Here is a 12,760-nt window from a genome sequence, read left to right on the forward strand (position 1 = left end):
AACAGGGGGATGTACAAGGGGACCTGCAGACAGGAGAGATGCCTCCAAACTTGTCAGGTCCTTGACCTAGGCATCCTGAGTCCTTGACCTACATCCTGAGTCTTACCAAACGAAGGAAAAAATATGGAATATCCCATACTCTAGAAATAGCAGACTAAGCCAAGACCTTGCATGATCTCCAAAAACACGAACTATTAATATTTAATGTTGTTCTAAATACATTGGTGAACTTTAGTCTCTTTAATACAACTTCTCTAATTGTCAGACGTTTTCATTCTTACATAAGAAAAGACACACATTTATACTTAATGAGCATTTAAAAAAAAAACCTGAACCTTCTGAACTAGATCGTTTTTTCAGGAGAGGCTCAGCCCATAGACTAATTTGAAATGCCAATCCCATCTGCAAACCTCAGCAAGAGCTGCAGTTAATATTAATTAAGAGCAGAAACAGGTTTGTTCTTGAACAACTTTTCTCTCAAGTCCAGGATGCTTCCAAATGGAAACTTTCCAATTTCCCTACACTTGAGATAGTAGATCCAGTACAAACCTTAAAACAGGAGTCTCACACCTTTTAGAGGGAGGTTTCATTCACTGATCACTCAGCAAATGAAGGTACCACTAAATATAAATGCGGGGGAGTGTTTGTTTTGGGCCACAGCATGCAGCATGAGGGATTTTCATTTCCAACCAGGGACTGAACCTGCACCCCTGCAGTGGAAGTGAGAGCATGGAGTTTCAACTACTGAACTGCCAGGGAAGTCCCAAGATTTGGGGATAGTGGTTTTGGGTATTTATTTTCTTATTTGGCTGTGACAGGTCTTCACTGAGGCTTTTTAGTTGAGGCATGTGGGATATTTTCTCTTTTTATTTAATTTAGTTTCAGCATTCAGACTCTTTTGGCTCACACCATAAGGAATCTGCCCGCAATGTGGGAGACTCAGGTTCAATCCTGGGTCAGGAAGATGCTCTGTAGAAGGGAATGGCAATCCTCTTCAGTATTTTTGCCTAGAGAATTCCATGGACAGAAGAGCCTGGTGGGCTATAGCCCATGGGGTCACAAAGAGTCGGACACAACTGAGTTACTGACACACATTCATGCTCTAATTCTCTGATCAGGGATCAAACCCAGGCCCTCTGCGATGGGATCACCGTCTTAGCGTAACCACAGGCCTTCTCCTATATCCTCTGCTTTAGCGCCTCTCTGAAGTACCTGCTGCTGCTGCAGCTAAGTCGCTTCAGTTGTGTCTGACTCTGCAACCCCATAGATGGCAGCCCACCAGGCTCCGCCGTCCTTGGGATTCTCCAGGCAGGAACACTGGAGTATGTTGCCATTTCCTTCTCCAGTGCATGAAAGGGAAAAGTGAAAGTGAAGTCTCTCAGTCGTGTTTGACCCTTAGAGACCCCATGGACTGCAGCCTACCAGGCTCCTCCATCCATGGGATTTTCCAGGCAAGAATACTGGAGTGGGGTGCCATTGCCTTCTCCTTGATGCAAATTTCCTGAGTTGTTTTGCTGATGTGAAACCCCACTCCACCAAATGGAAGAACTCCTTGGTGACCATGAGCACATAGCCCCAGGCCTCCTGGAGCTTAAGGACAAATAAGTTTAACCCCTGTGACACCACCCTGCTGCCTCACCATCAGCCAATCAGAGAACTGTACACTGGCTGATCCTGTACCCTGAGACACTCACCTGTCCTTAAAAAATGCTTTGCAAAAACCCTTTATGAAGCCTCAGGATTTTCAGGGCATAAGCCACCTCCTAGCATGGACTTGCAATATACCTTTCTTCGCTCCAAACTCTGACGTTTCAGTTTAGCCTCACTGCACAATCCGGCACATAAACTTGCATTAACATTAGCCACTGGACTACCAGGGAAGTCCCAGATTTTAAAGGAACTCTATTGAGTGCCAGCTGTGTGTGATGCACACGCACACACATACACATTCATGCATATGTATGCAAAAACACACACACAAAAGCTAATATTTTTTATGACAGTGTCCCAGCTTCTGGCAACTTAAGAGAACTCTCCCATCTATTTACTCATTCAGTGTGCTAAAAAAAAAAGTAAGCCAAAAATTGGGGGGTGGGTCTTCAAATAAGGTATTTGGTAAGTCTCAGCCTGCAGAGCTTCAGGCAGACCAGGCAGAGCCAACAGGTGACAGATATCACAAAGCTCATCTGAGATCCATAGTAAACACAAACTTTTATCACAAATCAGAGCTAATTAAGCAGAATGGACTTATCGCTAAAGGCTGTTTGACTCTTCTGGGAAAGATGTAGATAGAATTTATGACCACGTCTTCATCACGCTTGTTGAACTCCTTTTATTCATTAGGCAATTTGTCAGATCCATCCTTTAAGTCTCAGTGGCAACAGACTATGGTGAAGGTAGAAAAAAATACTGCTATAGCCCCCAGCACCTAGAACCCTGACATATAGCAGGTATTCAGTAAGTATCTACTAGATAAATCAGAATACATTAGCTGCACTGCATCAGAAGTGTATGCGACAGCAGCAATAGAATTCACAAGCTATGTGCAGAGAAAAGAGATGAATTTCGCCAGGGCAGGTGAGGGAAAATTGCCCAAATGCAATGAGTAGCCAGTCCTTTCCTGGAAGAGCAGCTTTTCACCAGGCAGTAACGGCAGGAAAACCATGTGGACAGGAGTATGCCCCAATCCTGCAGGCTGCAGCAGATGGCCTGAGCTACTTTCCAATTCAAATCCTTACCAAGGTTTTATTTCCTGGGATTTTGCTGCACTTTAGAATCTCATTCAAACCTTCAACTATAAAGGGGTACCTACAGAGCGGTCATTGTGCTTCTCTGCCAGGAAATTAGTGAAAAGCAAACAGCAAGTAACAGAAAAATAAATGCTGCGGAATGTTTTCTTATTTACCAGGCAACAAGCCTATTAAGACTCTTATACCTTCTGAGAAAAATAACCCAAGAACACCCTCCAAGTCCACTAGAAACAGACCATTTTCAAAATAGTCATTGTCCTTTATTTGTCCTCTTCTTCTTTCCCTGATAGTGCTTTTGGTTTGGGGGGGTTTTTTGGCCCACAGCACAGTGGATCCTAGTTCCCTGACCAGGGATCGAACTTGCATCCCCTACACTGGAGGCACGGAGTCTTAACCATTGGACTGCCAGGGAAGTCCATTCTTGATTAAGTTTTAATTGATTCATGCATAAACTATTTGATTCCCAACAGAAAAAGATAATTTAAACATTGCAGAGTCACTTTTTACTCCAGGGAGAAACACTGGCAGGGAAATGAAGGCACTTGAAAGAGAACAGAGACTAAAATTCTGAACAAACGAAAGTTAAAATGAACAAAATAAGGGAAAACAACTAGTGGAAAAGTTTTCAAACCCCCTTAAAAAATGCAGAAACAAGCGACTTCCCATCACATTCTCTTCAAAAAAGCAGAGTGGGCTTCCCTAGTGGCTCAATGATGGATAATTCTCCTTCCAGTGCAGGAGACATGGGTTCAATCCCTGATCCGGGAGAATTCTAAAAGGCAAGGAGCAACTAAACCCGTATACCACGACTATTCAGCCAGTGCTCTAGAGCCAGGGAATGGCAACTACCTGAAGCCCGGGTGCCCTAGAGCCAGGGCTCTGTAACTTGAGAGGCAGGATGAGCGGCCTGAGTGCCACAACTAGAGAGTGGCCCCCTACTCTCTGCAACTAGAGAAAAGCCCACGCAGCAACGAAGACCCAGCACGGCCAAACAAATAAATAAGTAAATCACCTTTTTAAAAAGGAAAGAGCCACCAATCCAGTCCCAAGATGGATGGTGCAAAGCCTTCATGCCAGAAGGAGGCAAGTTACCGAGTCAGGTACAGAGAAGGCAGAAAAATGGGCTCAATCCCACCCAGCAGTTTCCTCACCTCATTATACCCACTGAGAAGCCCCACCTGACCACAAAAGCCACCTGGCCACCTTGAGCCAGCCTACCCTTTCAGAGTTCTCCCCCCACCCAAACTGCATTCCAAACCGGGAAGGAGTAAAATGCATTTGAATGTGTTATTAAAATTAAAATAGACCCAGTTGTGGTCTATTCCAGGTGCGATGAGGTATACAGGACGCAGCCTTCTGAATGGTGAAGGGTGGGGAACAGGATTATTGAAAATCAAAATAAAAGTTTGCTCTTAAAACCTGCTTTAAGAAAGAAGGAGTAAAATTCTGCCTTTAAAATACTTCTTAATTCCCCGCCGCTTTCAGGCTTTCTGTTTTCCAAGCACCGTCCTCCACCCACCTCTGTCAAACTAATCTGTGCTTCGGTAATGAAGATACCGTAATAGGCTATAACCACCTAGGACCAGATGAGAACAGAAGACAGAGGGAAGCACCCCGTTTGCAATAACAAGTTTTCATAAATGAGTTGCTAATTGTGAGCATCTGCATCCCAGAAGGGCCAACTACCTCGCAGCAGCACCACACCTACCTACCTCTCGCCTTTTAACGCCAATTCATTATGAACTCGTGTGAACGCGGGGTGGGAGCTGAGGGGAGTAGGGCCGCACTGACAGGCCAAGGAGAGCGGGCGACGTGTAGCCCCAAATTAACTAGGCAAGCCAAGGGAGGCATTCTCAAGAAGCCATTTCCAAGGAGGCTGGATTCAAACTGTAATTTGTCAGATCAAGTCTCCTTGTCTCCTAATGGTCAGGCCCCGGCTTGAGGAGAAGGGGGAGTTAGTGGAGAGAGTTTACCTTAGAAGGCGGCAGGGAACAGACAGGCCTTTCAAAGCCACCCAGGGCTCTGCCCAGAGGCCCCGGGAGGCGTGGAGGGGCTGGAGCGGCGCGCGGCTGCGAGCCCCGCGGCGCCACAGGTTCCCCAGCGCGCGGCAGGGCCCGACTCCCACAGGTGGGCGGCGCTCGGCCCGGGGGCTCTGGCGAGAGGAGGGGATGCTACGGGTCACCCGGGACGCGGTGAACTGGGTGGGAGACGGCCAAGCGGTAGGATGGCTTGGCCTTAAGGAAGCCGGGCAAGAGAGAAGCTCGGGGTTTTCAGCTGCCCCGATCTGCTGGCTGGTGACCTGCTTTTCGCCAAAGCAAGAGCAGCCCGTGGCGGGGTGGGAGTGGGGCTCGCACCCCTCCTACCCTCCGCCCAGCTAGCCTTGGCCTCCTCCCGGGCGCGGTTAAGCCGCACGGCCGCAGGCCACCAGCTGCATGCGCCCCGGCACGTAGGAGCCTGCACTACCACATGAGGGCGGGGGAAGGGCGCCCGGGGACCGAAGAGACTCAGCCCCTGGCTGGCCCTTCGCCTCCCGGCCTCACCCGATCCCGCGTCCGCTCACTCGCCCCCGCTCCCTCTCACCCGTGTTGGCCTTGATGTTCTCCCGCAAGAAGTGGCCGCTGGAGAGATGCTGAAGGCCAAAGTTCTGGGCTATCCTCTGGCACACGGTGCCCTTGCCCGAGCCCGGCGGCCCAAGGATGACCGCACGCAGGAGTTTGGAAGCCATTGCCTCGGAGAGGAGGGGGAGGCCGAACTGACAACCGGGACAGCGGCCTCGGAGAAGCCCCGGGAACTTTGTTTCTTCTGCCCCTGCCTCTGACACCCTGGGCTCGCGCGGGGATTCGCCGCCGCCCCTGCAGGGGAAGGAGAGACTTTGAGACAACCCCGCCTCTCCGCCCCGCGCCTGGGCGGCTCGAGGGCGGAGTAAGCGCCACGCTACACCTCCCCGCCCTCAACGCCCCCACTCTGCGATCCCGGAGAACTCCCGAGCGCCCGCCCCTGGCGGGGGTAGCCCTCGGGAGCTTGGAGTGGGGTCAGCCCGGCCAGGCCCACCTCGATCCTTTCCTAGATCTCGTGCCCCACGCCCAGTCCGAGGAAGGGCTCGGGCATCCCCACGGCAATCTCCACCGAGTGAGACAGCCTGAACAGGCGGTGACTCCAAGCGCGCCTCCAGTAGCCCCACGCCGCGGCGGCCTGGGGGCTGAGCCCCAACCCGGGTCCCCGCACGTGGGCAGCGTTTGGTCCGAGCCTCCTCCTCTCCCCGGCGGCTGTCACATCCCCGGGAGTAGCAGCGGCCGCCTCCGCAGAGGTCTGAGGGATGCTCTCCTCGCCGTGGAGCCACAGTCCGGCGCCTCTCCACCCGGAGAAGTCAAATAAACACACACCTTGGCCGGGACGCGGCCCTCTGCGAGGCTTCTAGCCCGGATCCCGCTGGGCGGCGCCGCCTCCGCCCGCCCCCACTCGGAGCCCCGGCCGGCGGCGCGGGGCTCGCGCCTTACGTAAGCCGGGAGACCGGCTCCGCGCTAGCCGCCCGCCTGCGCTCCCCACACCGCCCCAGCCCGGCCACTCCGCTCCCACCCGTCTCCTCCGCGATCCTGCTCCCCGAGACCCCGTGGGGCCCGCGGGGCAGAAGGAACGTGGAGAAGACGCACGCGCCAGAAACCCCTCTTTTGCGGTAGGTTAAGGAGCCGGTCTCCTGTGGAAAGGAAGGAAAAATACAACTTGTTGAGTGCCTACTGTGCGTCAGTTTCGGAGCTAGGCGATTTCCTTGAAGCAGCAACCGTTCCAGGTAGGACATGCACGATGGAGGAAAAAGGAGGCTTGGAGTACGGCCCTTCATTTATTGAGTCAGTCATTCAACAAAGGTTTATTGAGCGCCTACTATGTGCCAGACACTCTTAGTCCCTCAGCATATAGCTACGAACCAGAGATGGACTCCTACCCTGTAGAAGTTACATTTCAGCGGGACTTTTGAACTCTCATTTGCATGACTCCAAAGCACAGGCTTCTTGAGTTAGAGGAAAAGGGCGGGGAGGGGGGAGGAATTAGGAATGATCCTGCCCTCAGGATCTCATAGACTGGTTCCAGAACTGAAGAAGCCAGGACTTTGGCACTAAATTAACAACTCATTCCCAATGGATGCTCTCGTCTCCCTCGCCTCCCCAGCGCATCCCAATATCCCAATCCACATTCTCTTTAAATCTGTTCCCGCCCCACACACAGCCTTCATATCCCACTCGGACTTAGTGTGATAACCGCCTGCCCACAAGTCTCCAGCTTCTGGTGGCCCATATGTGATCAATTTCCGTTATTTCCTCACCTCAGATATTATCGACTCTTCAGCATAAAGGAAAAAAAATCGTCAGCAGAGGCACACAGGGGGCCTTCCGTACACCTCTGCCATCCTTCCACAGGCCTTCTGTCTCCTGCCATTGCAGAAATCCCCTGCAGGATTCTGAGCACCCCCAACACGTGGCTCGCCGGTTCCGGAGGGACAATGTGTAGAAGAGCCTTCTCTAGCTTCCTGGCTGCTCTATCTGTGTTGGGGGCGCTGGGGAGGGGGTGAGAGAGACTGGCGTGGGATCCCAGGTCCCAGCCCTTCTCCTCCACACACTGATAGCCAGGCGGAGCCTAGTCTCTCGCTACCCAGCAGCACCCCCAGGCTGCCAACCCCAGGCCAGTATTTGTTCCAAAGTCCCCTTCCCCTGTCAAAACTCTCTCAGTAATTTCCCTCGTGGTCCAGTGTTTAAGAATCCGCCTAATGCAGGGAGTCACAGGTTCGATCCCGGATGGGGGAAGATGCCACAATGCCCTGGAGAAACTAAGCCCCTGTACCACAACTACTGAGCCCAGCACTGCAACTAAGAGTAACTCCTGCTCCCCGCAACTAAAGAAAGCCCCAGCAAGGCAATGGAGACCCAGTGCAGCCAAAAATTAATTAAAAATTAAAAACTATCTCAAAGTTCTGTGGATCTCAGAGAGTTGTTATATAGAGCCCTTTTAGCACTTCTCCTGGAAGCAAAGAGGGGAAAGAGCATCTGGGGCTTTGGAGGGGATGACAAATCTCCCCTCTTCTTCCTACCATGTGTCTGATATATATAGCAGACACTCTGCAGTCCTTCTCCAGCCTGAGCATGCATCAGAATGGCGTGGAAGGCTTATCAAAACCGACTGCTGATCCCTATCCCCAAAGTCTCTGATTCTGTGGGTATGAGGTGGACATTTCTAACAAGTTCCCAAGTAGAGCTGGGGCTGCCTATCTCGAGAGATCACTTTGAAAACCACTGCTCAGTGGGAAATCAGTATTCAGACACATGTGGTCTGGATTCCTCCACCTGCTGTGGGATCTTTGGCCCTTAACCTCTTTCTAAAATGAGATGGGATTTAGCTGGAGCCAGAGGTCCCTCGGTATTTACCAAGAATTGATTCTGTAAGTTGCCACAGGAAAGACAGCTTCTAGCCCCCACAAACTAGATGTAGATAGCTTACCTTGCTATCTCACCCAGTTCTTTTGCCCAGTTTTGAAATGTCTTCACCAACATCACCTTATGGTGTCAGGCAACTCCGCTAGCCACCTGCACAAACATATATTATGAAACAAAAAAGGAGTTGTGACATCGGTAAACTTAAGAGAAGCCTGGCTGAGATTAGAACCTGACATTTCACAAGAGCCCTAATGGACCTTTCATGTTTCAGCCATCCTCAGGGTCCCACAACTCAGCTGCTGATTGGAAGCAGGAGAACTGGAAGAAATGGGCTTGGGAGTCAAATACCCTAGGATTCAATTGCAGCAGCACCATTCACCAACTCTTCAAGCTCCTGATGTCTGTGAGCCTTAGTTTGCTTATCTGTAAAAGGGAAATAGTACTTATCTCACAGGCAGTGAGATAAGGCTTAAATGAGATAATGTATGTGATAATTTAGCACAGGACTGGGCATATAATAAGTATTTATTCATGAACATCATCATGATTAACCATGAAAGAATTGTATAGCCTCTCTGATCTCAGTTCCCAGATTATGAGCTAGTAATAAAAGCTGGCTTAAAATTCAACATTCAAAAAATGAAGATCATGGCACCCAGTCCCATCACTTCATAGCAAATAGATGGGGAAACAATGGAAACAGTGATAGATTTTATTTCTTGGGCTCCAAAATCACTGCAGATGGTGACTGCACCCATGAAATTAAAAGACATTCGCTCCTTGGAAGAAAAGCTATGACCAACCTAGACAGTATATTAAAAAGCAGAGACATTATGTTGCCAACAAAAGCCCATATAGTCAAAGCTATGGTTTTTCCCATAGTCATGTATGGATGAGTTGGACCATAAAGAAAGCTGAGCGCTGAAGAATTAATGCTTTGGAACTGTGGTGTTGGAGATCAAACCTTGGACAGCAAAGAGATCAAACCATCAATCCTAAAGGAAATCAGTCTGAATATTCATTGGAAGGACTGATGCTGAAGCTGAAGATACAATATGTTGGCCACCTGATAGAAAGAACTGACTCATTGGAAAATCAGAGAAGGCAATGGCAACCCACTCCAGTATTCTTGCCTGGAAAATCCCATGGATGGAGGAGCCTGGTAGGCTGCAGTCCATGGGGTCGCTAAGAGTTGGTCATGACTGAGTGACTTCACTTTCACTTTTCCCTTTCATGCATTGGAGAAGGAAATGGCAACCCACTCCAGTGTTCTTGCCTGGAGAATCCCAGGGATGGCAGAGCCTGGTGGGCTGCCATCTCTGGGGTCACATAGAGTTGGACACGACTGAAGCGACTTAGCAGCAGCAGCAGCAGCATTGAGAAATATCCTGACGCTGGGAAAGATTGAATACAGGAGAAGGGGACGACAGAGGATGAGATGGTTGGATGGCATCACCGACTCTACATATATATGAGTTTGAGCAAACTCTGGGACTCAGTGATGGCCAGGGAAGATTGGTGTGCAGCAGTTCATGAGGTCACAAAGAGCTGGACACAACTGAGCAACTGAACTGAACTGAACTGATGACAAAGTACCTAGCAGGCTTCCTGGCCCTTGCAAGATATTCCATAATGGTAGCTGTTCTTAACACAAACACTCATGTAATTGGCTTCTTCTATTTCCTTTGCCTAGGGTTTTAACAGTCTTCAAAATAATTCACATCTATGTGTTAGTCTGTAGACAAACTGTAAACTCTGAGGGCTGAAGCCAAATTGAATTTATTTTTCTACTTTCAAAAATATACAGCACTGGACTTCCCTGGTGGTCCAGTGGTTAAAACTCCATGCTTCTACTGCACGAGGCACAAGTTCAATCCCTTGTGGGGGAGGATCCTGCATGCCACCTGGTGTGGCAAAAAAAAAAAAAAATGATATAGATAGTAGATGACCCTTTGCCCATAGTAGGTTATCTGTAAAAGTTAGCAAATCTCACCCTCCCTCATCTGAACACACTCACCATCAAGCTGTGTGGCCTCTCTGCAACTTTCCATAATATAAAGACTACACCTGTTCATACTTTACGTTTCCTTCATCAGATTCTCACAAGCTTGCAACGAAGATTGAGCAGAGATTCTCATTCCTGGTTTACAAATGAGAAAAACCAAGGTTCTGAGAGGTGAGGTGAACTGCCCAAGATCACAGAACTGGCTGGTGACATGGTGGGGTCCAAAGCCAGATTTTCTCATTCCAGGCATAGTGCTCTTATTTACTAAACTTCAGTAATTTCCACACTACTTTCACAATTTTGCCACAATCTTCTAACATCTTGGCTTAATCTGCTTATCATGTTTCTTTATATCGACTCAATTTGTTTAAATAATTTATTTGAAAAAGAAACTATATATAACTCACTTGGACTGTGAAGAAGGCTGAGCGCCAAAGAATTGATGCTTTTGAACTGTGGTGTTGGAGAAGACTCTTGAGAGTCCCTTGGACTGCAAGGAGATCCAACTAGTCCATTCTGAAAGATATCAGTCCTGGGATTTCTTTGGAAGGAATGATGCTAAAGCTGAAGCTCCAGTACTTTGGCCACCTCATGCGAAGAGTTGACTCATTGGAAAAGACTCTGATGCTGCAAGGGATTGGAGGCAGGAGGAAAAGGGGACAACCGAGGATGAGATGGCTGGATGGCATCACTGCCTTGATGGACGTGAGTCTGAGTGAACTCCGGGAGTTGGTGATGGACAGGGAGGCCTGGCGTGCTGCGATTCATGGGGTTGCAAAGAGTCGGACACGACTGAGCGACTGAACTGAACTGAACTGAACCATAGATACAAAGGATACACTAAAATAAATGCAAGAAACATAAAAGTAAGTTACTAAATTCCTCGAATCTACTTGTTGAGTTTCTAGCTTAACCTTTATTTAAAAGAAAAAAAAATCTTTGTTTAAAGAAAAAAAAGATGTTGTTTACCAAGTGTTAGCCAAAAGATAAAAAGACATGGAGCATCTAAATGGGACTGTTTGTCTACAAACATACAGCTCAAAATAGAATTAGAAAGGGAACACTTTCTTAACCTTTAGTTTATTATTATCCAAAGCCAGGTCCATGTACCACTTAGAATCAGCTCCATCTCCATATCCAATTATCTCTAGCTTCATCAGGAATGCTTTCACATACTTCAAAGTGTACCCTTGAAATGTAATTTAGTATAACTCACCAGGATTTTTTTTAATGATGTGACCTCAAGGATAGTTCACAGATATGATGCCAATCCCATTTCAAACGTTAACCCCTATGTCCCCACCCCACCCCCTGTTCACACTATCACTCTCCTTCACTGTCTTTCTATCATCATTCAGGCTTCCTTCTGTTGTATTTGATGAAGACTGTAGGCTCCTTGAACATAGTTGTTATATGAAAACTGAGTTTGCCTCATGATGGATGTTCAACCAATAGGTATAACCAAGTCAGAGATCAGGAAAAGGAAGAATTTATAGCTTGCAGCAAGTAAGGAGAACACTAGGGATCTTCCCCCAAAGGAGTGTCTCTCCACACAACAAAATGGAGAAGTTTTAAGCTAAGGCTACATGCATATTCAAGAAGAGGCTTGAGTAGAGGAGAAATGGGGCAAAGGTCCACAGAGTTCAAGTCTTAGTTGACTGAAGTCCGGAGGGTCAGCATCATTCTGTCCTGAACCTGGCTGGGGGGGCGGGCCTTAGCTCCTCCAGAACTCAGACATTATTATGTATAGCCTTAAGGAGGAACTAGGACTCTACTTGGAATGAGTGAGTGAAGTCGCTCAGTCATGTCCGACTCTTCGCAACCCCGTGGACTGTAGCCCACCAGGCTCCTCTGTCCATGGGATTCTCCAGGCAAGAATACTGGAATGGGTTGCCATTTCCTTCTCCAGGGGATCATCCCGTCCCAGGGATCGAACCCGGGTCTCCCGCATTGCAGGCAGATGCTTTACCCTCTGAGCCACCAGGGACTCTACTTAATCTCTATACTATTGTTTGACTGCTTTTCCTCTGTTCCTGCATTCCTTTGTCTCCTTAAGATGATCAGTTTTACCACAACTTGTTCAGGGATGAGCTTTATGTCTAGGCTTAGATCAAAAAATGGCTCAGGCCAAAATGGCTTCTCTTATGTCAAGAGAAGTTCTCTTTCTCCAGGGCCCCCCAGTATATCTGTTTACATAGTGACTTCATCTTGTATGTCAGGGCCTCCACACAGTTAGGTATAGAGTCCAGACTTGGAGGGCAAATATTATCAAATGACTGACTCATGGCTGAATGCAGAGTGGGTAAAGCCCGGAGGGACAGAAAGAAGGAATGCTAGCAACTTGGATACAGCAAGTTTCAGAAAAGAAAGATGTGAAATAATGGAAGAAGGAACAAGATATTAGCCCCAGATTGCCTGGCTCCTTTCTCCCTGCCGGCACTCATGAAAACCTGAGGACACCAAAAGGTTGTATTGAGAGAAGAATAAATAGGGAGGACTAGCGTGGCATTATGTGTAACAGCAGCACATTGTTGCAAGCGAGTCATTTCCAAATTTTACTAGTTCACATGGTTATTAAACTA

At 48.4% G+C, this 12,760-nt stretch overlaps 1 protein-coding gene across 1 annotated transcript in view; it reads right to left on the reverse strand.

Moving 5' to 3' along the window:
* The window catches only part of AK4 (adenylate kinase 4), a 95,452-nt gene extending 89,870 nt beyond the window's left edge, over positions 1 to 5,582 (reverse strand). Inside the window, exon 1 of the mRNA XM_068964275.1 lies at positions 5,331 to 5,582. Coding sequence (XP_068820376.1) covers positions 5,331 to 5,475 — 145 coding nt within the window. The 5' untranslated portion in view covers positions 5,476 to 5,582. The remainder of the gene's footprint in view (positions 1 to 5,330) is intronic.
* Between the last annotated feature and the right edge of the window lie 7,178 nt (positions 5,583 to 12,760).

The sequence above is a fragment of the Capricornis sumatraensis genome, chromosome 2 (genome assembly GCF_032405125.1).
Source record: "Capricornis sumatraensis isolate serow.1 chromosome 2, serow.2, whole genome shotgun sequence".
NCBI lineage: Eukaryota > Metazoa > Chordata > Mammalia > Artiodactyla > Bovidae > Capricornis > Capricornis sumatraensis.